Source organism: Melozone crissalis, unplaced genomic scaffold, assembly GCF_028551555.1.
Source record: "Melozone crissalis strain CALT ecotype California unplaced genomic scaffold, PUWL_Pcris_2 ptg000014l_1, whole genome shotgun sequence".
Classification (NCBI taxonomy): Eukaryota; Metazoa; Chordata; class Aves; order Passeriformes; family Passerellidae; genus Melozone; species Melozone crissalis.
In genome coordinates this window covers 14,499,007-14,521,136 of record NW_026535792.1, presented here as the reverse complement: position 1 = coordinate 14,521,136, position 22,130 = coordinate 14,499,007, and the positions used below count along the sequence as shown (strand labels likewise).

The 22,130-nt window shown below is 40.8% G+C and overlaps 1 protein-coding gene across 1 annotated transcript in view; it reads left to right on the top strand.

Moving 5' to 3' along the window:
* Positions 1–757: 757 nt before the first annotated feature.
* Positions 758–22,130, top strand: part of THSD4 (thrombospondin type 1 domain containing 4) — a 213,842-nt gene continuing 192,469 nt past the window's right edge. The window contains exons 1-3 of the mRNA XM_054272475.1: positions 758–786; positions 4,608–4,677; positions 17,586–17,989. Coding sequence (XP_054128450.1) covers positions 758–786; positions 4,608–4,677; positions 17,586–17,989 — 503 coding nt within the window. The remainder of the gene's footprint in view (positions 787–4,607; positions 4,678–17,585; positions 17,990–22,130) is intronic.

Sequence of the window (22,130 nt, the reverse complement as noted above, 5' to 3'; positions counted from 1 at the left end):
GAGGTTATTTACAAACAAATGAAAGTATGTTTGGGTAATCCTCCCAAGGGCTGGGAGGGTTTCTGTGTGTTCACAGAAGTTGTGATGAGCAAGAAGGATCAGATAAATTTCTAAATGCTGTTTAACTCCTGATTTCCTCCTTGACTATAAGCAAGGCATTTCATTTCATTGTGGGTAGGTTTTCCATCTCTAGTAGTGGAAACAACGCTGCTCTTCAGGTTTTTTCTGCAAACTGTATAAGCACTCCCAAAGTCATCCTTGCATTGCCCACAAAATGCAGAGTGTATTAATAATATTAGGTATGTTAGAAGTTATAAACCCAGTTTCATTCTATGACTTTTATTAACACAAGACTATAAATGAGATTGTTTACTTTATTGTTATACAAGTGACATACCAGGAATGCAAATTAAAAAGGCAAGTAAGTCTTGCATCAGATTTGCCTTCTTGGGAATCAAACCAAGATTTTGCACCCCACAGTATTTCTGCAGAGCACTTTGGTAATGTTGAAATCCTGTTGCAAAAAATGGTGTGTATGCAGTTTATTTCTGTAACATACACTGGAGTCCCCAGAACTGAAGTAGAGATGACTAATGTAGGTCTGTATGCAGTTTTATACATATCCTGGGAAATACTGAATAAGCAGTGTTAATTGGTTTTTTTCCTTTCTTTTTGTAGGATTTGTGTGTGATTGTCATTGTGCTGTACCACAGCGAAGAGGTATTTTTCACTTCAAGATACCTTGCATTAAAAGATCATGGTAGACAGTTTAATAGTTTCATTGAGGTAAGTGATGCAATAAAACATTTAAAATCTTACTTAATATGCTCCTAACACACTGCAGTAAATTTCAGTTTGGTGGTCTCTTGCTTTGCTGTTAGAAGTGTCTGTATTGTAGGAGGGTAAATAGAAATCTTGTCCCAAGACCAAATACTCAAGTATATGCATACCAGACATAGCATTCTTTGGTGATAGTGAGAAAAGAAAGTTCTCAGTGTTAGTTCATGCTTAGAGCATCTGTTGGTGTGTGCCAAGGTGATGGTCTGTGTTACTGGAAAGTTCCTGTGCTTTTTGATGAGGCTGTACAGTTACAGTCACTGGGCTTAAATTGCTGATTTACATGTTTTAGTACCTGTGCTGCAATTCATTCATGGATTTGTCTTATGCATTCCTGAAACAGTTTGCCAGTGGGCAAACATAGGAAAGACCTTTCAAAGAGCTTTGCTAACAAAGGAAACATTCAGCTGTTCCTAAGCTGGTCTGTCTGGTTCTGCCCTGTCCTTGGGCGAGCAGATTCAGAGCAGACAGCCCTGGTGCCACACAAACACAGGCTGCACTCCTGCAGGGAATGACAGCTCAGTGCTCTGTCTGTGGGATGGAGTTACTGTGACACCTCTGCTCCAACCTTGCTTCTCCTGACTTTGAGACATCAATATTTGGATTGCAATTTTGGCACCCTCCTAATATGCCAGGGCAGATTTTCCATCAAAATGGATCTGTCACACATTACTGACAGCACCAGTGTTATCTTTCCAGCTGAAAGGTGACCTGCATAGCTCCCTCCAGGCTGTTCAGCAGATTTGGGAGGAAGTTGGGAATTTGAGACAAGAGCCACACTGCTCTAGTCGGTTCTGATCACCTGTGTGTGGACAATCCACACTTGGCCAGAATATTCCTCCATAAAATGCAGCTACTAAGGAACAGCAGTATGTGAGAGATCTGCTTTGGTGCCTTTAGCTTCATTCATGCAGAGCTAACACTCACTGCACTGAGTAGGAAGAACCAGGAGAGGTGTTCCTAAATGAGCTGTTAAATTGCAAAATTTTTCATGCTACTCCTACAATAGACCTAATTTTGCTTTGTGCTTGTGCCTCCCAGTCTCTCTCAGCTGTTTATATGTATGCTTATATTTAAGTTTCTATTTAATGTTTTTATATTATTGGCAATTGGTCTTGCCAATAAAAGAAAGTGAGAGAGTTTAAAGTCTGACTTTGCTTCAAACTGGGTATTTGGCTCCAAACAGAGCCTCAGCTGTGAGAGCAGGGGCTGTACCAGCAAGGTTCTGCACCAGAGGCCTGAGTTCTACAGCCACCCATCAGCTGCAATTGGTGCCTCACCTGGTCAGGTATACTTGAAAAGTTTTGCCTTATTTTGAGAAGCACTTGTTCTTTTTGGCTTTTCTGCCCTGTGAGGATACCTGAACCAAACCCACTGAAATTGGAGAAGCCTTTTGTTGTAGCTTGGGAGGCTTAAAGTTAGTCATGCATGACAAATAAAAGAGCCTAGTCCAGAGAACTTAGCCAAGCAAGCTGTTGAGGGGGAATAACATTAAAAAAATTAAATTGCCACATACTGATTTGAAGCTGGGGCTTACCTCAGGATAGTTTAAGTATTCCTGGCAGATTTCCTGTGTGTTTGAAATAGTAGCTTGATACCATTGTTTCTGACAGATCCAATTGCAGATACAGAAGCAAATTTAAAATCTGCCTTTATTGTCCTTGAGCCATGTACATAGAAATGGTGATTGCAGTGCAACATCCTTGAAGAATGATCAGGAAAAGCCTGGCACAGAGTAATCACACATATACTAAAAGTTTGCTGTTTAGAACTGAGAACTTTAATCTGGTAAGTAATTTGCTTTGAGGATTACAGTTCTCATTCAGCTCAGAACTCACAACCTTGTGCATGATTTCAGAAGAATTTACACATGGAAATCTGTACACTGTCAGACTGATCAGAAAAATCCTGTCCTGTTGAGAATGAAAGCATTCATTTCCTTATGGAAAGTCTGAACTTTGTCTCACATGTTCTGAGGGATTATAGGGAGCAGAAACTATAAGGGAGCAGGGGTGGGTAGGAAGACTCTGAGATGGAAGTTAAATATAAATTAAAATATAAGAGGATGGAGGCTGGGCCCATCAGCCACTGCACTCCACCTACTTAGATGCTTGTGATTCTTCATTGACAAGAGTTGGGAGATCACTTAAACACTTAGGCAGGTGAGCTGAAGACAGACTTGATGCTGTAATTTTGCACTTTGGAGGTCTGAGTTCTATTTCTGCCTTTGATTTCAGGTGTGATTTGCAAATCAGTTTATTCTTTTGTGCCTTTGGCTTCCATGTACCACTGTGTGATTGGGCCCTGCTCTGAACTGCATGCTTTGACTCCTGCTGTGATTTCTTAATAGTGTCTTACACTGGCTTTGGTTTCAGCCACCTCCTCTGTATTTTGTTTTATCACAAATGATAGCTTTGTGAAATAGCAGGCTTCCTTCTAACACACTTTTTAAAGAGCTTCTTTTTTTTTTTCCCTATATTGATCTGGCAGTAAAGAAGTAATGACTTTTCCTAGGCTTTCACTGGTTTATTGCTTTGCTAGAGGGGCATAGATGGTGAGGTGATAATAGGCCATGTGCAATCAGTACTTACCTAAAGGTTCCTTTTGCAGTATGTTAGCAAGAACAAACACAGAAAACACAAGCTAAACATTCTCCCTAGAAGAAGAATATTTGTATTGGTGGTAATTAAATGCTTAGTATTAATAAAACCCCTTTCTCTTTGGGAGATCTGCCTCAGAAAATACCTGAAACAATAAGAAATGTTTAAAGATTTACTGGGTAGGGAGCAATGGAGCTGTAGACAGGAAATGCAGCTGGATTTTGTCTGGTCCATTAGTTTGCAGATGCATTTTGTATCCAAATCCACCAGTTTTACTTCTACATTGAAATTCAGCAAATCCTTAGCAGCTTTCTCCCTTTTAGTGGGTCTGAAACATACTCTTGGTAGACTAAAATGTCAAACTCCTGGTACAAATAAAGATAACTCGATCCTATTTGCCATACCTGTCCATGTTTTCAGGTGAAGGGGTTTGTTAGAAGGAGACAAACCAGTTTCTGTTGCAAATTATAGCAAACAAAAGACTGAGCCAACTGTGCCTAAGTTGTAAGAGGCTCCTAGGAGTCACTAAAGTGGTGAGGCTTGACAGAACAGTTTGTTTGGGCTTGGTTCCCATTATGACTCCTTTCACACTGAAGATGTGGGGATTGGGGTGATGCTTGGCTGCTTATCCCCAGTCTCTGGTGGGCTGTGTTCACTACTTTCCATCCTATGTGCCCATTAGGTTATTCAGTTTTCACAAGAGTTAGGCAGCTGGGGAAGAACCCATTTTCTGTTTCCTGTGTGCTGAAGGTGGAGTGTTCATCTGTGAAATGAGGAGCCAGAGCTAGAAGCAGATGTGGTCCACAGCTGGGTGAATTCTTACTTAGCACTTCAGAAAACTTGCAAAGCACATGTCAGTTTCACACTGAATGCTGAGGGGTTAAAATATGCACTGCCAGGAATTTTTAAATTTAAACATGAAGTTATATGAAATACTATCAATGGATTCTATTTGGTTTACTTTTGCTTTATAGCTGGACAAATCTATGTATGAGCCTGCTGTGAACAGAATCCTATAAGGACATTTCATACAGTTTAGTGAGTCTGCTTTGGTTGGCAATGGTATTCAAGTGTTTAAATATCTCCTTGCAGTGTGAAGCCCTGTAAGATGTTGGAGATGTGTGGTTTGTATTAGTGGTAATTATCTGTTCTGTTTCACTGCCTTTTCAGACTTCTCAGTTCCCTAGCAGTGCTGGGATTTCAGCTTGTCATCCCACAGCCTTCAATTGAACACAGAAAGGTAAGCATCAGAAACATTCAGACTTTGTGTACACTGAAAAGTAAATGTGAAAACATTAGAGTAAGATGTGTAAAGCAATGCAATCTGAATAATGTTCTGGGAATAAATGGCTTCAGTTTGTGCATATGGGGTTTTTTTTTGGTTTCTTTTTTAATAATTATATACATGGTTGAAAGAGGCTCATCATGGTTACTTAGCTGAGTAGTTGTATGGAGCATTATAGGTCACAAATAGTTACTAAAGCTTTGGAGCATTTTCATCATGCAAGACATGGAAAAAGAGAGCAGGCATGAAGTGAGCAGAGAACCACCCAGCTGCTCACAGGCAGCTCTTTCTCTTGCACAGATAGAAATGTCTGAAACAGAAGCTGGACCCAAAGCACTCTGTTGCTATTCACATTCTAGAGATTGGAGCTGGAAACTGCTGGAATTTCCTGTTGTGCTCTTGTGGATGGTTACTCATCCTAGGCATTGGCATCTCTAGGAAGGCTTGCAGCCTGCACACTTTCCATCCTGCTCAGCATAAGGGAGATCTTGGCTGGAGTCCTTGGGTTTTTGCACTGCTTTTCAGGAAAGTAGTGAACAATTTGGAGAGAAACAGAAAGCAGCAGGGATTATCCTTGAGAGATTTTAAAATCTTACCTCTGAGGGAAATTTGAACAAATTCATATTGTTTATTCTAAAGATTGGAAGACTGATGCTGGAGGAAGATATAATCTTCAAATACTTTTGAGTACAAAAAGAAGGCTGGTTTTTTCTGTTTGGTGGAACAGATTTAATCTGAGGCAAAGGAAACTTAGGTTTGACATTAGAAAACACTTGTCATGGTAAGGATATAAAGAAGATTATATTGATTGAATAATATTTAGAATTTCCATGATGTAAGTATCTGTGAATGTGTTGGACAAATGTTTATCAGGAACAATGTGCAGGTGTTGCTCATTCTGCCACAGACCTGAGGCAAGACCCCTTGAATGCTGTTCTGTCTCTTCCCACTCTCACCACATTCACTTCATATCAATGTTGTTCTCATATCCTAATATCACTGGGATCTCATAACTCTTGATATTAAAATGCAACCAAATAATTCTTGAAGGTGTTAAATAACCTGTTTAAAAACCAGTTTGCTTTTTACTATAGATTTTTAAATAATAATCTGAGATGTGTATTTTTTTGAAAACTATACTGTTAAAAGGAGATAAAAGGCAAGTTTGCAGGGTTTGCCTTTTTTATGTGCATGTGCCACTGTCTTTAGGGTAAAAAGTTATTTGGACAATAGCCTCATAAGTATGGACTAGAAACCTGAAGCTGTCTAATTGTCAGAGTTCCAGAAGAACCCAGAAGTCCTGTTAACTCCTTGTGCAGGCTGTTTGTAAGACAAGTTAAATGAGGTCAGTAACATGGGGTGTGAAACTGGCCCAGTCCAGTCTGCAGCTAGCTGTCCAAGGGCTCTGTTCTAAACTGCAGGACAATTTAGTGTTTTTGCCTATCTTACATCTCTTCTCTTTTGTTGTGCAGTTGAGATGGTCCCAGCTGCTGCTCTGGTTTCAGTACTCTGTCTGATTAGACATTCTTTTGTAACACTGACAGTGGAGAGATGCTTCAGTCCAGTTTCCAAATGGCCTTAGGGGGAATAAATCTACTAACTAAAATGGAGTAACTCAGAGAAACAATTGCTTCATTCTGGGAAGCCCCGGAATTAATTTAGATAAAATCAGATTCTTTGTTTTCAATTGAATGAGAAATGCCACGGGTATGGAGTGTGTTCTATCCTAGTTAAAGGGACTTAAGGGCATGGTAACCACCTTGGAGATGTCCCTTTTACTGAAACAGGGCCCAAGTTTCCTGGTGACAGTCTCACACGGGCCTAAGGCTGGCTGTCATTCTCAGCTCTTACCCTGAAGGAGAGGATTCTATTCTTGCCAAACTGTTTAGGCTGGAACTCTGTATTTATGACACTTTTCACAAACCTTCTGCCCTACCTATCAGCTCCATGCAAGAGGGGTATTAGTAACTCTGAAGGCCAAGTCAGACATGGGTTTCTGAGTGTGAGTTCTCAGCTTTGCAGCTCTGGGGATTCTTTCTATTCTTTTCCTGCATTAACCCCAACATATATTTGCTGACATCCCCTGTGTATTTCTGGGTGGATGTCTCTGCTGTTTGGCAGGGTTCTTTCTGTGTGAGAGGAGGTCAGTTGTGCAGAAAGAAAGAAAGGGAGAGGAGGAGGATGAGGGATCTGATGAACAATTTTAACAAAATAGTCAATAATGAAAGTGGTGTTTGCTGACTTTCATATACACACTCTAAGGGTATAGTAAGGGGAATCAAATAACTGGAGCTGATGTCTAATGAAACATTAGCCCATACCCCAGTTCTTACTGTGTGTTTATTTTGCATTAAGCTAAACATGATTTAGCAGGTTGCTTTCTCAGATGCACACACAAAAATCTGTTTCTGGCATAACAGCATGAGACTGATAGCTGGAAGAATGAGCCAAATTACTTGCACAGAAGCGCACATATTGGAATTAAGACTTGGGGAAATGACAAAACCAAATGGGAAAGTTGTGGGAGAAGGTTTGATTGGGCAATGTTTTCTGCTTTTAGTCTTTATTATTTTTGAGTGAAAGTCTTGGAAGCTTGTCAGACATATAAAGTCAGAATTTACCAATACAGACTTTCTAGTTCCAGAAATACATGGCTACCTGCGTTTTATATAGAAGTAGCTTTTGACTTTCTTTAATCAACACTGTCTCTGCTGTCAGAAGTGCACAAAAACTGAAAACAAAACCCAGCTCTATAGGTTCCTACATCTGAGTTTAGATCACTACTCTGTTATTCCTATATCTGTAAATGGCACAGGTTTGTACAGTAATGTAAATACATTAAATGTGGTATGTTCATTAGAAATAAAAATTCTTACGTAAAGCACTTTTATGGGGTTTTGCTGAGGACAGGATTTGCACTGTAGCTGGAAGTCTCTTGGAGCTTTTTTAAATAATCTAACCTCTCTATTCCTCATGCATAGTATTTAATTTCTAATATCAGGTGTACTCAGTAAGGCCAAAATACTCATCAATAACAGGGTAAAAATGGGAAACCTTATGTTAAACAAAATAATTGCCACTTGCCTTTTAAAATCAGCCAAAGTCTCTGCAGCTTGGTAAGCTGAAATCTTTCTTATTATTTGAACAATTTGCTTGCCTTATCCTCAGTACTGGACATATGAACAGCCCTGCTGCTGCTCATGATGCATTCAAGCTTTCTGTTCTCTCTCCCTGTGATTATTTTATTGAAAGTTAACCTTATCAGATAAGTGTCATATTGTGGTGAACTGAAGGTTAAACTATAAACAGTCTTTCTTCTAGACAACCATTGAAGTCTGTATTCCCAATTTTCCAGAAGTCACTCCTGGGTGGATTTTTGACTAATCATAAGTTTCTGTGTTAGGAAACTAAGCTGTAGTTATAATTATGCCTTATTCATTTTAGCAAAACTGGTAATGGAAATAGTAGCAAAGTCTGTCCAAATAAAATTTCTGACATGAATATTGCTTTGGTTTAACATGTTGCTTCTGTTATGGCACTAAATAGGAGTGTTGAAGCAACAGAAATTGCTTTGAATTTATGCATATCTTTTTTGTCACTAAGTTGTAGATGAGTATTGAGTTCAGTGTCTTAACAAACTGATTTTTATTGTATGGAAGCAATGTCAGGATTTATTTTTACAAGTTTTTCATTGGGGCAATACAATACTGTTAAAGAATTTTGAGCTTCTTTGGGCTCAGTGTAATCTCTTTCGGCTGGCTCAAAATTAAAGAAGAAATAAACTTGATGTTATCTTTGTCAGACACACAATGTTTCTATGAAAAGCAACTATTTATCAAGTGAATGTGACTATACTCCTCACAGAATTTTGAGATTAATGTGCTTTGGAATGTGTGTTGGGGTTTGTTGGCTTCAGTTTTTTTGGCTGTTTTTTCCTCTGTCTCGTGTTGGATTCAAATTCCCGTGTGGAGGGGCCATCAGTGCTAAGTCAAGAGAAATAAGGAGCAGCATCCAGGATCAGAAACAAGAGCTGAGGGAAAAGAGTGGAACAGGGGGAAGGAAAAGGTGGCCAGGATCCCTCACTTGGTCATGGTGAGCAGTTTGAGCAGTTCAGCTGCTTGGCCACACTGTAAGAGAGGGCAATGTGCAGCACGAAGCAAATCTGCTCTGTCCTTCCTTGGAGCAAACTGAAGTAAGACAAAGTGGTTGATATCTAAGGATATCCAAAGGCCAGGCACCAGGACTAAAGCCCAATAGTTGTCAGGAGCACCCTGGGACCCCCACCACAGCTGGCCACCACCTTGCCTTTAAACAAGCACCAAAGCAGAGGCTTGGGAGGGAGGGCTGTGCTCTTCCCTGCAGCCCAGGCAGGGTGAAGCTCTGCCCCACAGCCAGCAGTGACCCAGGTGTGGAACTTGTCAGGATTTGCTGAGCTGGAACTCAGCTGGTGCTAACAGAGCCACCCACAGCAGAGGCACTGGGGTCTGGCTGGGCTGAGCAACTGAACTGGAGTGCACTGGAGAGGCTGAGTCACTGTGCATTTGCACAGCTGCTCTTCCTTTGCAGCAAATGCTCACAGGTGTCACCCCTTCTTCTCTGGTGGTGTTTTTGTATATAGGATAAATGCTGTCCATTATTTGTATTTTCATCCAATTCACTCGTGTGAAACACTTCCAGCTGCAAGGGAGTCCATATTTCTCTGGCAGTTTTTCACTGGTCAGTGTATGTGCTTGCCTTTAACTGTATAAATATACATCTGCTCCTTTCATAACCTTTGGCAAAGTAGAATCTGCCATTCTAATTGCAGCAATCCTTAGGAGATGTGATTTAAACCACAACAAGACTTTTCCTTTAAAATTAGCCTTTTAGTACAACAGAATATTTAGAACAACAGCTGAAAGAATTTTCTTACTATCTCTGTGTTGTTACTAATTCCCTGTCCTTGACGTTGTGGATTAAAGTGGTTAGGAAATAAAATTCATCTTTGTTTCAGGAAAGGAGACAGGATAAGGATACATAATTTTATGTGAATATACTCTTTGAAAAATCAAGGCCAATATTTCGGGTGTTTTTAACCTGCTTTATCATGGACCTCTGAACTTTTATCTTTAAATTTAAAATTATGGACTTCTTTAAGCTCAGAGAAAGAGTTCTGTGTTTTTCTGGAAGAAAATATGGAAATATCACAGTTCAAGTTAGATTCCAGTGCAGGTGAGCTTAATTAGTCATAGCTAAGTTTCTCACCTTCTTTCAGAGCAGTTCTGCATGCTAGTTCTGTCCAAGCTTTGGGTAAGAGTGGTGATAAAGATGAGAAGCTTTTGGATTCACAGATGAGTTCTTCTGTTAGGGAATGTTGCTTTCTATTTTGTGACAGCTTGTCCTCTCTGTTTCTGGAGTGATGGGTGGATGACTCACCAAGAGATCTGGAGAGGTGTTACAGCATTTACACAATAAATAAAATGTGTATTTCTACCACATGTGGATTCCAAAGAATTTTTCCAAGTGTAGAAATAAATAGAATGGCAACAACCTTGTCACAGCTGTAGATGGCTGACTTGGAGGAGGCCAAGAATAGTATAGGCTTAGTGATCTAGGCCACAAATGGTGAGGGAATACTTTTAAAAATAAAGAAATTGAATTTGTGATGAAGTGAGGGCCTGATTGCTATCATCTTTACTGTAAATGAAAAGCAATCCTACCATGAATAAGGAATGGTTGTATGGAAGTGATAGAAGTGAGGTCAGGACTCAACTGTCTTTTAGTTGAAAGCACTTAATGATCTCACAGAAGAGCAGAAGAGTGGAAAGAAACCTCTTCCTTTAAACACTAATCTCCCAGAGTGCCATGGAGGTGGTCTTGGTATGAAAATACTAGCCAAACTTGGGGGAAGCTTCAAGCTTTGTTGGCACAAAAACGGTTCTGAACCTTTTTCAGAGCTGTTTACTTTCTAGACTATTCAAATAATGTTAAGGTTTCTTCAGATGTGGTCAGAGTTGGTTGAAGGGGCAGTTAAGCTGTCCAGGCATTGTAACTCCCTTCAGTGATTTGTGAATACAAAGGTCTTCTATTTCCAGGCTTTTCAGCCCTTTAATCTTCACAGGCACAGATGTTCAGACAGAGATTTTATACAAAGGACGGAAACCCAAATCGTTTAAGCTGGTAATATTTACACTTACCACGTACTGTAAAATACAAATGGTTTACTACTTCTCTGATTAAAGGCTTCCAAAATGCACTGAAGGATTAAAATGGCTGAGCACACGAAGCAGGCAGACATGTACACATTGTGTCATGATGTTTTGGTTGGCCTCTGCTCCATTTTTCTGCTAGCCTTGAGAAAAGTTATCTGCAAGTTTTGGGGGGAGGAAGGGGGCTTGGTAAATTGTTTTTCTAATCAAACCACCAGTGTCCCACATGTTTTTTATAAGAGGGATAAAAAATGCAGTTGTTGCAAATAAACATACATAACATGGACTGTAAGCATATATTACATGGACTTGCTGCTGGGAAGTTGTCATAGCTATATAGGTATGGACTTTATTGGAAATCAACTGAGCTAATACTGGAAGAGTATTCCCTGAAGATGTTTAGATTGGTGACAGAATTAAAGGAGCTCCAGAGATGTGTTTACAACACTGGCAGGGAAACAATGTTACACTTGAACAGGTTCTAAAACGAAACTAACATTTCCTCAGCCCCTTCAAAATTTGGCATGCTCTGCCCTGAGCAGCAATTCAGGTCTCATTTCTGGGAGTCTGACTGGTTTTGTTTTTATACTCTTAAAATTTTAAGAAGGTGAAGTCCAGCTCTTACTTTGCGGTTTGATCATTGATCAGTTATATTCACAAAAGGTGGGTGTTCTTGAAGAATGCTGTGTTCATCTAATCCCAAGTATGACCTATGCATTTAAAGGGTATCTGTACACTGTTTTACTGGTGTTTGGAATCCTCAGTCAGTCTGAGCCTGGCTGTGGTAAAAGCTGCATGCATACCCTTTGTGACAGGCTGTGCCTAGTGAATCTTTAATTAGTCAGAACTGTAAGATGAAGAAAGTGCGACCCTGGAGTCATGGAATCAATAAGGAGTCATGTTTTCCAAGTGCTTTGATACTCCTTTACTGACAATGGGGACTGTTTGGTGTCATAGTGTGGGTTATCCTGTGTGGGGTAATGAGAAGAAGGACCATGGAAGAGACAGTGAACCAACAGCTAAAGCCTGAAAGTAAGTCATGCTGGCTTCTGTTAATTCCACTTTGCATCTAGTGTATGAATATGGTTTAACTCCGTGAATACCACTGGTAGCATTTTAATGAGCAGGTGATAAAATGTTCTCTCGGATACAATTTCTTTGCCTTTGGGTGAAAAGTAATACCATAAAGCTTTGAGAAATGTATATTTATGCCTGATATATCCCTTTCAGATGTATATTTATATGATGTAGTTAACTTGTTCATGAGCCCATTTCCATTCTGGGCATTTACCCAGAAAAAAGAATTACTGGATAATATGTTAAAAATTAAATCTTTGAAATCTAATAACATTATTGTATCTAAACTTAAATGGTAAGAAACACCAGGAATGTCTGACTTGGTTTAGATATTTCCAGGTTTAAAGCTTGCCACTGTCTTGTATATATTTTCAGTTTTGAATTTGGATTGCTATAGCATGCTTAATATCTACAGAATACTTAGTAACACTGGCTAAAGCTACAGCAGCTTAATTCTGTAGCTGGCTAAAAGGTATATACTGTCACCAAGCATTATAATCATTATTACTGTGAAATTCCATCATTAATTCATATTTGGAGTATGGTATGCAGCACTGCACACCCGTGCGAGAATGTAGGAGTGGAAAAGGTGCTGAGAATGAGGAATTCCTTACAAAAAGAAACTGAACAGATTAGGACTGCTGAATTTCAGAAAGAGATCCTGGATTGTGTTAGCAATTGCAAATCAGGCATCATAGCATGGTTAAGAAGAATGCAGAATGATCATTCTTCATTTGTCACTAAGAAAAATCTGGGAGACAGAGTGAAGTGGTCAGGCTGCATGTATGACCAGAGCAAGAGAAGCACTTTTGCAATGTAAATTTACAATCTTTTGGAAGACAAGATTAAAAATATACTAAAAAATGTATTAATTGTATTCATGGAGAATAAGTCCAGTAGTGGTTGTGAAGAACAATGGCAATATGGTGCTTAGCTGAAGGAGGCCCTTAAATTACTGATTAGCTGTAAGCAGAAGGTCCCTCGATATCTCAGAATTTGTCCTGGTTCTTACGCTGTTTCCTAAAGTTTTGCTTCTTCCACTCAATCAGAAACACAGTACTGAGTTAAATGGGCCTCTGACCTAAGCCTTTCCCCTTCCACTTTTCTGAGCAGTTAATTTGTATTTAAGCTATAGTTTAACAGGATGAAGTGTCCTTCAGTATGTAAAATTAGGGTTTGTCAGATCAGTACAGCATTGTCTGCCATTGTCTTCCTGCACAAGAAGTTCCATTTTAAATAGTTGTGGCTTTCAGTTCAAGTGACGTTTCCTCTTCAGGGACGTTCTTGCATAGCACAGTTTCAACAACTGCTGCTGAAATCCTGAGATGTGGATCTTATTTCTGAATTCTGACAGAGGCAGTACTGGAAATTGGCATTGAATTTCTATACCTTGTGTATTCCTACTTTCTGCTGAATTTTTGACTCGGGATCAGAGTGATTGGTGAATTACATGAATTAAGACAAATTATTTTTCTATTTAAAATGTCATCCATGTCAGCCTGCTGGTAGTATTTTTAATTCCATATGATTTTAGAAAAAAAACCAAACAACAAACTCTTTTAGAATAAAACCCATATGTAGTGCAGCTCCTGTGTACAAAAGGGACAGAATACAAGAAAACTGGGGAAAGAGAACAGAAAGGGATGCAGGGTACTGGTGAGCAAAGAAAGGGGTGACCCTGAAAGTACCCTTCTGAAACTCCAGCCTCAATTCCATTTGCCACTCACTGGTCAAAAGGTGGCAGGTTGGAAGATATTTGGTGTGTACACAGTCATTATGAAGAAAATTTCTCATTTAAGCCATCTTTGATAGCAGATTAATAGGAGTTGTAGAAATTGCGAGCACTTGCATACCTGAAAACTTACTTGTCTTACTTTTCTTTACGTTGTTTCTTGTACAGCTGCATGTAGTGAAAAATACTGGGTCCACTTCCAAGCCCTGGTTTAAAATTACTGAAAAATGTATAGGAAAGAAAGGGGGAAATTAAAAGGAAAAAGAAATTGAGTTTGCAGAGGAAAATATTTGGTTGTGATTTGCAGTAAATAAAAATATTTGCAGTAAATAAAAATCTTGGTGGTGCACTTATAGTTAGAACTAGTCTAGGTCACCTAGAGAAGGAATCATTCATGAACTATGGGAAAGTAGATTAAATGGGTTGGTTGATCTCTATCAATGGGCTATGTGACTCTCTTAAAGAATTTAATCTCATGACTTAATTTGGCAAGCAAAGTTCAGTTTGCATTTCACTTATTCCCCAGTGCAGGCTCAGACTCTTCCTCTCAGAAAGTGTGCTTTTAATGGGGAGTTGATAAAACAAGAGAAGGAGGGACCTAATGTCAGGGATCTCTGAGTATGTGGTGTGTCTGAGAGGTTCTGAAATACTTCAGCTGAATCCTGTAATTTCAGCTGGAATTTCTCGGCTGTATCACAGAGCTGTGGCAGAATTTCTTCTTGGCTACTAAGTTATCTGGAAATCACAGGATCAAAGGAGGGGAACCGGCCTGTGAGTGCTGTAATTCAGCTCCTCTGCCCTGGGGAAGGGTCAGTGACACCTCGTTTTCCTGGTAGAGCTTTAGGATTGGTCTCAGTGCTGCCAAGATCTCCTCAGGCAGTTCGTTCCTGGGCTTTGTTTGCCTTCTCTCTAAGTAGTTTCCCCCCTTTAATTGGGATCACCTTTGATTAAATTTAAATCCCAATGGTTATTCATGTGTTGGCTATAAACAAGAACAGTTTGCTGCAAAGAGAAAAGTAACGGGATCTTTGTATTTATTTATGTAAACTGTTTGGAAGTGCCATATTATCCGATGTGTTTCTCCTTCCCTAAACTAAGCAGCTTCAGTTTATTCAGTCTCTCATAGTAGAACTCACTGAGTAGATTATGCCATCAATCACATCATCTCCTCTGAAGATCCATCTGTAGCCCATATCTTATCCAAAGTAAGAAATCAGTAAGAAAAGTAAGAAAATAAAAGTTCATAACCGGATTTGCTACTGAAAATTCCCATCTCAAAATATTATCTTACAACTAAGTAGTATTGATAAATTTATCTATCAGTATGACATTATAATGTTACTTTTAAAAAGTTTTATTTTTATGTTCTCCCTTAACTAGCTGGATTAAACCTTCTTGTGCTATGTTTACAACTCTTTCACCATGAAGATTAGGAGGTGTGAAATTACTTTACATTGCCTTCAGTCATATGAAACGTCATTTTATCTGAACCAATTCTTGCTGCAATGAAGTTTGGCAGCTGGAAGGTTCTGTCTGTAGCAGGTTGACACTTTGCACGATTCAGTTTCCATTCCTGCAAAATGGTACATTTCTTGTGTTAGTGAGAACTTGAATTGTTTGCAGGTTATAGTTTTTAGTTGTTGCCTGCGTGAGTGTCTTTGGCATTTAAAAAAACCAGGTGTACTGAACCACTGTAGAAATGATTACATAGCCCAAACAAGTGAAACCTTGTCTGACAACAAAGGACTGTTAGTTTTACAGTAAGAAAATTTTACTGCTGACTGAGTTGAGACCAGAAGAGTGTCTCTGTGTGTAGTCATTACCATTTAATATATGAGGGTAGAGCACATTAATGCATAGTGTAAGTATGGGCAGTGAATATTCACTGGAAAAATCACAAACTGAAGAATAGCTTGTTTAGTTGGTCAAAGTGTGAGCCAGTGGTTCTGTTATTGGATATGGAAGCAAATGTAGCAGCCAGAAGGACCCTGCTGCATGTTCTAAGTTTGACATTATGTGGTATTAGGTTGTACAGGCTATTGGATTTTAAAGGCTCATGCCAAATGGAGTATGCACAGGAAAAAAGACATTAAATACAGAGACATCTGCTCCTGTTTTCCAATGACATGGGAGAAATGGGTAACATATCACACTAATGCAGATGCTTTTTATTAATCACAAGTTATAATTAAATGCAGTATTTTCTGTGGTTGGTGATGAAAGTGTGAGAGCAACCTCAGAGGGGGGAAATGTATCAGATTATGTAGCCCACAAGTGACTATTACCCAGCAGCAGCAGCACAAACCCTGTGCTGGCTTGCTTGTTGCATTGTAATGCTGTGTTCAAGGCATGTGTGCAAAGCAGCCTGGCCTGTCTGCAGGCAGCTGATGAGGAGGGTGTGCTGCTCCCTGGCACTCTGGGGCACAGCTCAGCCACCAGTGTGGGGCCAGTGCTGAGAGACCCAGGGTGTTACCCACATGGTAACCCTGTGCTGTTATACACTCACGTTTGAGGCAAAATTATTAAGGGAAGTTACGGGTTCAGGTTCTCATGCTGTGAAGGGGGAGAAGTGACAGCCAGCCAAGGCTGGCTTTCCAAAGCTCATTTTGAGGTAGCTGCACTAGAATAGGGCTGGAGAGGTATGGCAAACGTTTGTGGACAGTGCCTTTTCTTGTCTCCCAGCTAAAATGATGCCTGTGTGTGCTTGTCGGTACAAAACTTGTTCAGAGTATTAATAAACTACTTAAAGGATGCTCATTTAAAAGAATGTTCTGCATATTAATAACTGTGAGAATAAGATATTGGGAACCTGCTTAAAACCTTGTGATTCAACTAGTTGTTCAAGAGAAGCAAGAGAAAAACTGCAAGTTTTAGTACTTTGTTTAGTGTAAAACACTGAGAAATCCTGACTCTATCCAGCTCCAAGGTCAGTAAACCTTGGGGATGAGTGATTGTAACTTCTGGCTGTGCTGCTACCTTTCCAATCACAAGGTCAGGATGTTTAAAATATTTGGCTTGAGGGCTTAACTCTCCTTGTGGAGAGACCCTGCCCTTCCTAATCCTTCCTAGCTTCCTTTTTGAGAAGGATCCTCTGCCTTTTTTTCATTTGCCTTGTGCTGCTGAATGGTGAGTATGGACTTAAGTGGCACTGAACTCCAGACCAACAATTTATCCCATTTTTTATTGAGATTTCTGTGAATGTAGGATTGAGTGAGTCATCCTGAAGTGGTAATGTGGGGACTAGGGTAAGAGTGGTAATATAAGAGTTAACTCTACCAGCATTTTGGGATGGTTGGAAATCAACCTGTCCTCTTACATCATTGCCTTTGTAAAAAGTTCCACATTAGATGGGAGTTCCTGAAATATTACTGCAACCACCAGCACTCTGCATTGTTGAAGTGTCAGAGTGCAGCAGAGCAGTGAGTGTCTGTTAACCCAATTTCATTACCAAAAGTGACCTTATTTCCTGCTTTTGGTAATATTATAACACATTTCCAAGCTTTGCATCATGCAATTTTTCCATTGCTGAGAACAAAGAAAATCTATTTCTATCCAGGTAGTCCAGAAGAAAAACCAAAAAATAACCCAACCCAAAAAACCAACAACAAAACAAACAAAAAACAAACAAAAAACCACCACAAAATCTGGAATAACCAACCCCAAACTTTTTGTCCCAATGGTTGATGGCTGTAGGAGACGTCCTGTACTGGCAGTCCTTTGGCAGGCAGGGAATAGCACAAGTTACTTCCGATGCCATTCCATTTCTCTTGAGAGTGCGGAGTGAAGGGCTGAACACCGAGGTGTTGGTGCTCCCCTTACTCCGGTGTGCCTTATTCCTGTTCCTAAGGCTGTCCTTGTGTCCGCAGGTGCCGCAGAGGATAGAGGAGCACGGCGATGGCCCCGAGGACAGCGGCGGAGTGCCGGGCCTGTGGGGCAGCTGGGGGCCCTGGTCCGCCTGCTCGCGGAGCTGCAGCGGCGGCGTCATGGAGCAGACGCGGCCCTGCCTGCCCGCCTATTACCGGGAGCGCGGCTACCGCCGCCCGGGCCGCCACTTCCCGGCCCCCGAGCGCGGCGCCCACCGCGAGGACTCGCTGTCCGCCTACCCCGGGCACGTCATCTCTGCCATCCGCACCTCCGTGCCGCTGCACCGCAGCGAGGAGCAGCCGTGGGCACCGCCGCGGAACAGCAGCAGCGGCCAGGGCGGGCGGGCGGCGCTGAGGGGCAGCCGGCACTCGCAGGGCCCGCGGCACAGCGCCAGGCCCGACAGCAGGTACGGGCTGGGCACGGCTGTGCCAGGGCACCGGGGGCTTCTCACACAGGGGCTTCTCTACAGGGACCTTATCAGAGACAAGAATGGCTTTTACCGTGGCTACTGCCCTCTGCCTTACTGCCTTCGAGGCCCTCCCCTGACTAATACATGATGCCAAGGGCAGGTGTCATTACTCAGATTATCTCACTTTGTGTTGTGATTTATTGAGAGGTTTTGCCTTTTCTGCTGCACTCTCATTTGACATTTCCATTAAATATCAGAACAAATAAGTGTTCTATAATTGTATTCTTAACGTCAGCAGCCAGCCTGATATTAATTGGTTGGAAAAAAGTTAACTTTTTTCATAAAGGATGGTCAAACATCTGTTGACTTTAGTTGTACTCAAAACTCTTGTTTTGTATTTCTCTTTGTTGTCTTTTTGTTTTCTCTTTTTTCTTTTTTTCTTCCCACCTTTTTGCAAATCCTACCTTCCTACCTTTTAGAAATTTTCCCTTTTAGCAAAATTTCCTGTTTTTTTTAATACATAGAATATTTTAAACACTGTGTATGTTTTTATGAATTTCACAGTAACAGTCTTTAAGGCTGGGCAAAGCTGTGCTGTTATAAGTAATTCCAATTAATTTCCCCATTTCTGGAGAAACACTTCTTTATCCACTTAGATATCAGTCTATCAGATTTTCTTTTACATATGTGTGAAAGGAAAATAGATGTGTTTCTAGTCTGGAGACTGAGAAGAGCAGGCATGGAGATCCCCTGGGATGGAGCACTCCTTAAATGTCTGTTCTCTCTGTCTTTCCTCTGTATATGTATTCCAGCAGCTCTCTGGTTCTTCCCCTCTCAGCTCTCTTCTGGGAGATGCATGAAGAGAAGATTTTTGGGGTAGCTGACAAATACACCCAAACAAAACAGAAAACACCCCAGTTTCCCCCTGCAGACATAACCAAAGAAACCTTTCTTATATCATCTGCATCTTTAAGGTTCTTAGTGAAGCAGTCAATTGTAATTCCCTTTTTCAAGATATTTTGCTGTCTTTAACAGCATAAGAAAGACTGTTACCTTGAGGCAGTGTTCCAGCCTGGCTGGAATAAGACAGTAGATCTCTGTTGCTGCTGATAAAGACATTCTCAACCCCTGCAAGAAAGCCTGTGCATAGAAAAGAATACTTGAAAATAGAATTAACCTGTAAAGCCCCTGCCTGTCTCAATGAAGCAAGAGTTTCAAAAATTGGGACCAGCTGTTCAGATGTTGGTCTTCTCTGCTGTTGCCAATTTCCTTTGTCCCTGCTTTGTGTTTCTGTCAAACCCATGCCAATGACAGCCCAGACCTGCTGAACACAAAGCCAGTGCAGCACTGATGGTCTCACAGAGCTCAGGGAGTGCCAGAGACAGGATTAGTAGTGTTAACATGAGTGCATTGAGGCAAAAGTCATATTTCCTTTTTTCTGTTTTCCTACTTAATAATTGGCTATAATGCACTTCTGTTCTGGGCTGTGCAGTGTGACAGCCCCAGGTTGTGGTGCATGGCTGGGTTATTGCTGGCATGGCAGCCTGGCCCTGAACTGTCAGCACAAGGCCATCCAAAGGCTCTGTGCTCTGGCCCTTGGCACCTCTGTGTCCCAGGGAATCCCGGCTGGCTGTGCACAGCCCCGCTGCCTCTGCTGCCATCCCCGGGGCTGTCCCTGCTGCCCTGGTGGCCCCTGCAGGCCAGCCCAGGCTGGGAGGGCTTGGAGCAGCCGCTGCAGGATTGGCTGGAGCATGGCACTGACTGTGTGCAGAGCTGAAGCTGTGTTACTGCCTAAGAAAGGCCTTTCCATATGAAATATTAAAATGTTCACTTTCCTGTATGGTGGAGGTGTTTGCTTTTGAAAATTCTTGTGCTTTCCTAAGCCCAGTGCAAACTTCTGTACCACAGTTGATTTTCCACCCCCACACACTCTGCCCCTTGGCAAAAGACTGGATTCAAGGTCAGTGTTTTAATCTTACTTGCATAATAAGTTATTTCCATCTTGTTTTAGCAGGTCCCTGGTGGCTTTAAAGCCTGTTGTATTGCATAACTTTCAGATTCCTTGGTGATGACTGTAAAAACAGAATGAGAACAAAAAATGTTATTTGAAAATGGAATCATATGAATGACAAACCCAATAGTTTTCCTTGATTTACAAAATCCAGAGTAAAAACTTTCTTTACAAAGGAGATGACTGTTCCTATCAGGTAGATGGAAAATGGATTTCAAAATGTGAGTTACGCTACACATGATTTTTATACTGTAGAACTGTTTAGTGTTCACTAAAAGGATGATATTGGAAATTCATGTCAGGCTGTTAAATAACACTTGTGTTTTCTCAATTTGTACAGTTAATGGAAACTTTCTGGGGTATTTCTATTTACTGCACTGGACTTTATATAAAAGCTGTAATTTTAGAACACTTCCATAAAACAATAAGAGAGGAATGGACATCTGTGACTGAGATAAGCTCACATTGATAACATGGTAGAATGAAATTGGAGGGCTTCCAAGGCAAAGATTTTCAACAGCAATAGCAGGCCTATACAGCAGCCCAGTGTGTTTGTATCATTTACCAGCAAGAGGAAATGTTCTCTGCCTGCTTCCAAGCAGCTGACAAAGAACTGATTAGGGATTTTTTAGCAAAATCCAAAATAGAACTTGTCTGTCATAAAATTTGCTATGCCTTGTCTTTGAAGAGGGTATTCACATTTTCAGCTTTTGAAACTTACTTTAGTTAGGCATTAGAAACCAGGACTGCATGAGAAGTTCAGGGGGAGTGAGGTTTGAGGTACCTACAATTAGAAGCCTGGTTTAAAAAAATTCAGTGCTCCCCTGTACTCAGTGCAGTAATTGAAAATTACTGAAATTGAAATGTGTTAATTACAATCACTGACTGTCCCCTGGCAGAGGCAGGGAGCCCTCCCCAGCTTTGAAGAGCTGAGTTCCCTGTGGCACAGACTTGGTTTGTTATTTTTCACCTAGCTCAAGTGCATGAAGCACACACACCAAGGACGAACAGGAAAGAGGAGATAGGGAAAAATATTAAAGCATTTAAACATCTTTATTGAGAGGCACATACAGAAAAGTAATAAGGGCATGCAGAAAGATAAGATGCTTTAAGAGAGAAAGCACATGTTGAAAGGAAGTATTCATGGACTAGGTTTTAGTACTTCTTAAATGTTGCATTTCCAATTCGCTATTTTGGTGATGGAGAAGACAGAACCACAATTCCTCACCAATGTGTTGAGTGTAGGATGTTTCCAGCTGCCACCTTCACTTTTGCTTCACTTAGGCTTTGGTGGCAGAGCAGGAAACCTCAGTGTCCTGTTGTGTGAGTGTGATATGTATTTTGTATCTGGGGTCATAGGAGCAGAAAGAAGAAAACTAGAATTATCACCAGAATAACAAAATAACTAAAGCATTCTGGCATAAATAGTGCAAGTTAAAGAAGCATGTTAATAAGGAAAGGGCTTCCCTAAAGCATTTCTTGTGTCTTTGGAAGAAGAGTGAGAGGAAAAATTTGCACTGAGGAAATAATCCAGAAATCATTGACTTCTCACATGGCTGTAGCTCTGGGCCTTTATTGTGCTGCCAGCAGCTGACGTGCAAGTCTGCTGTGCTGCTCTGTACCCTGTGTAGGGTCACTCTGCATTTCTGGGCCTTTCAGCAATGGAAAGGAACTGAGTGCATCATTTAATGTCAAACCAGAATTTCCTTTCTGAAAGTATTTCTTTTGCCCTCTCTCACAGATGCTCTGATCAGGCAAATGTAGGTCACTCTGTTGGCAGGTCTACAGTCAACTTTTCAAAGGACAATTCTGTTATTTCTTTAACCAGTAGCCAAAGTGTTGTGATGCAATTTCTGTGACCTGTTCTGGTTAGTTCCAGTGCCTAGAGGTGGAAAAATGTGTGGTTGCTGGACCTTAAGGTTCAAGAAGGTTTTATTTTCTCAAGTTGTGAGGCTTTATATTTATTGGCATGAGTGTTTGCTTTTTTAGTATCTGGAATGATACCCAGCTCAAGTGCTTGGCCACCCCTCCTTTCATTAGTTCTCTCATGGAATGAAAATGTGATGGATTTTACCCCAAGCCCACCATGGTTCTAAAAGCTTACTGTGGGTTGGTGTGTGTACAGAA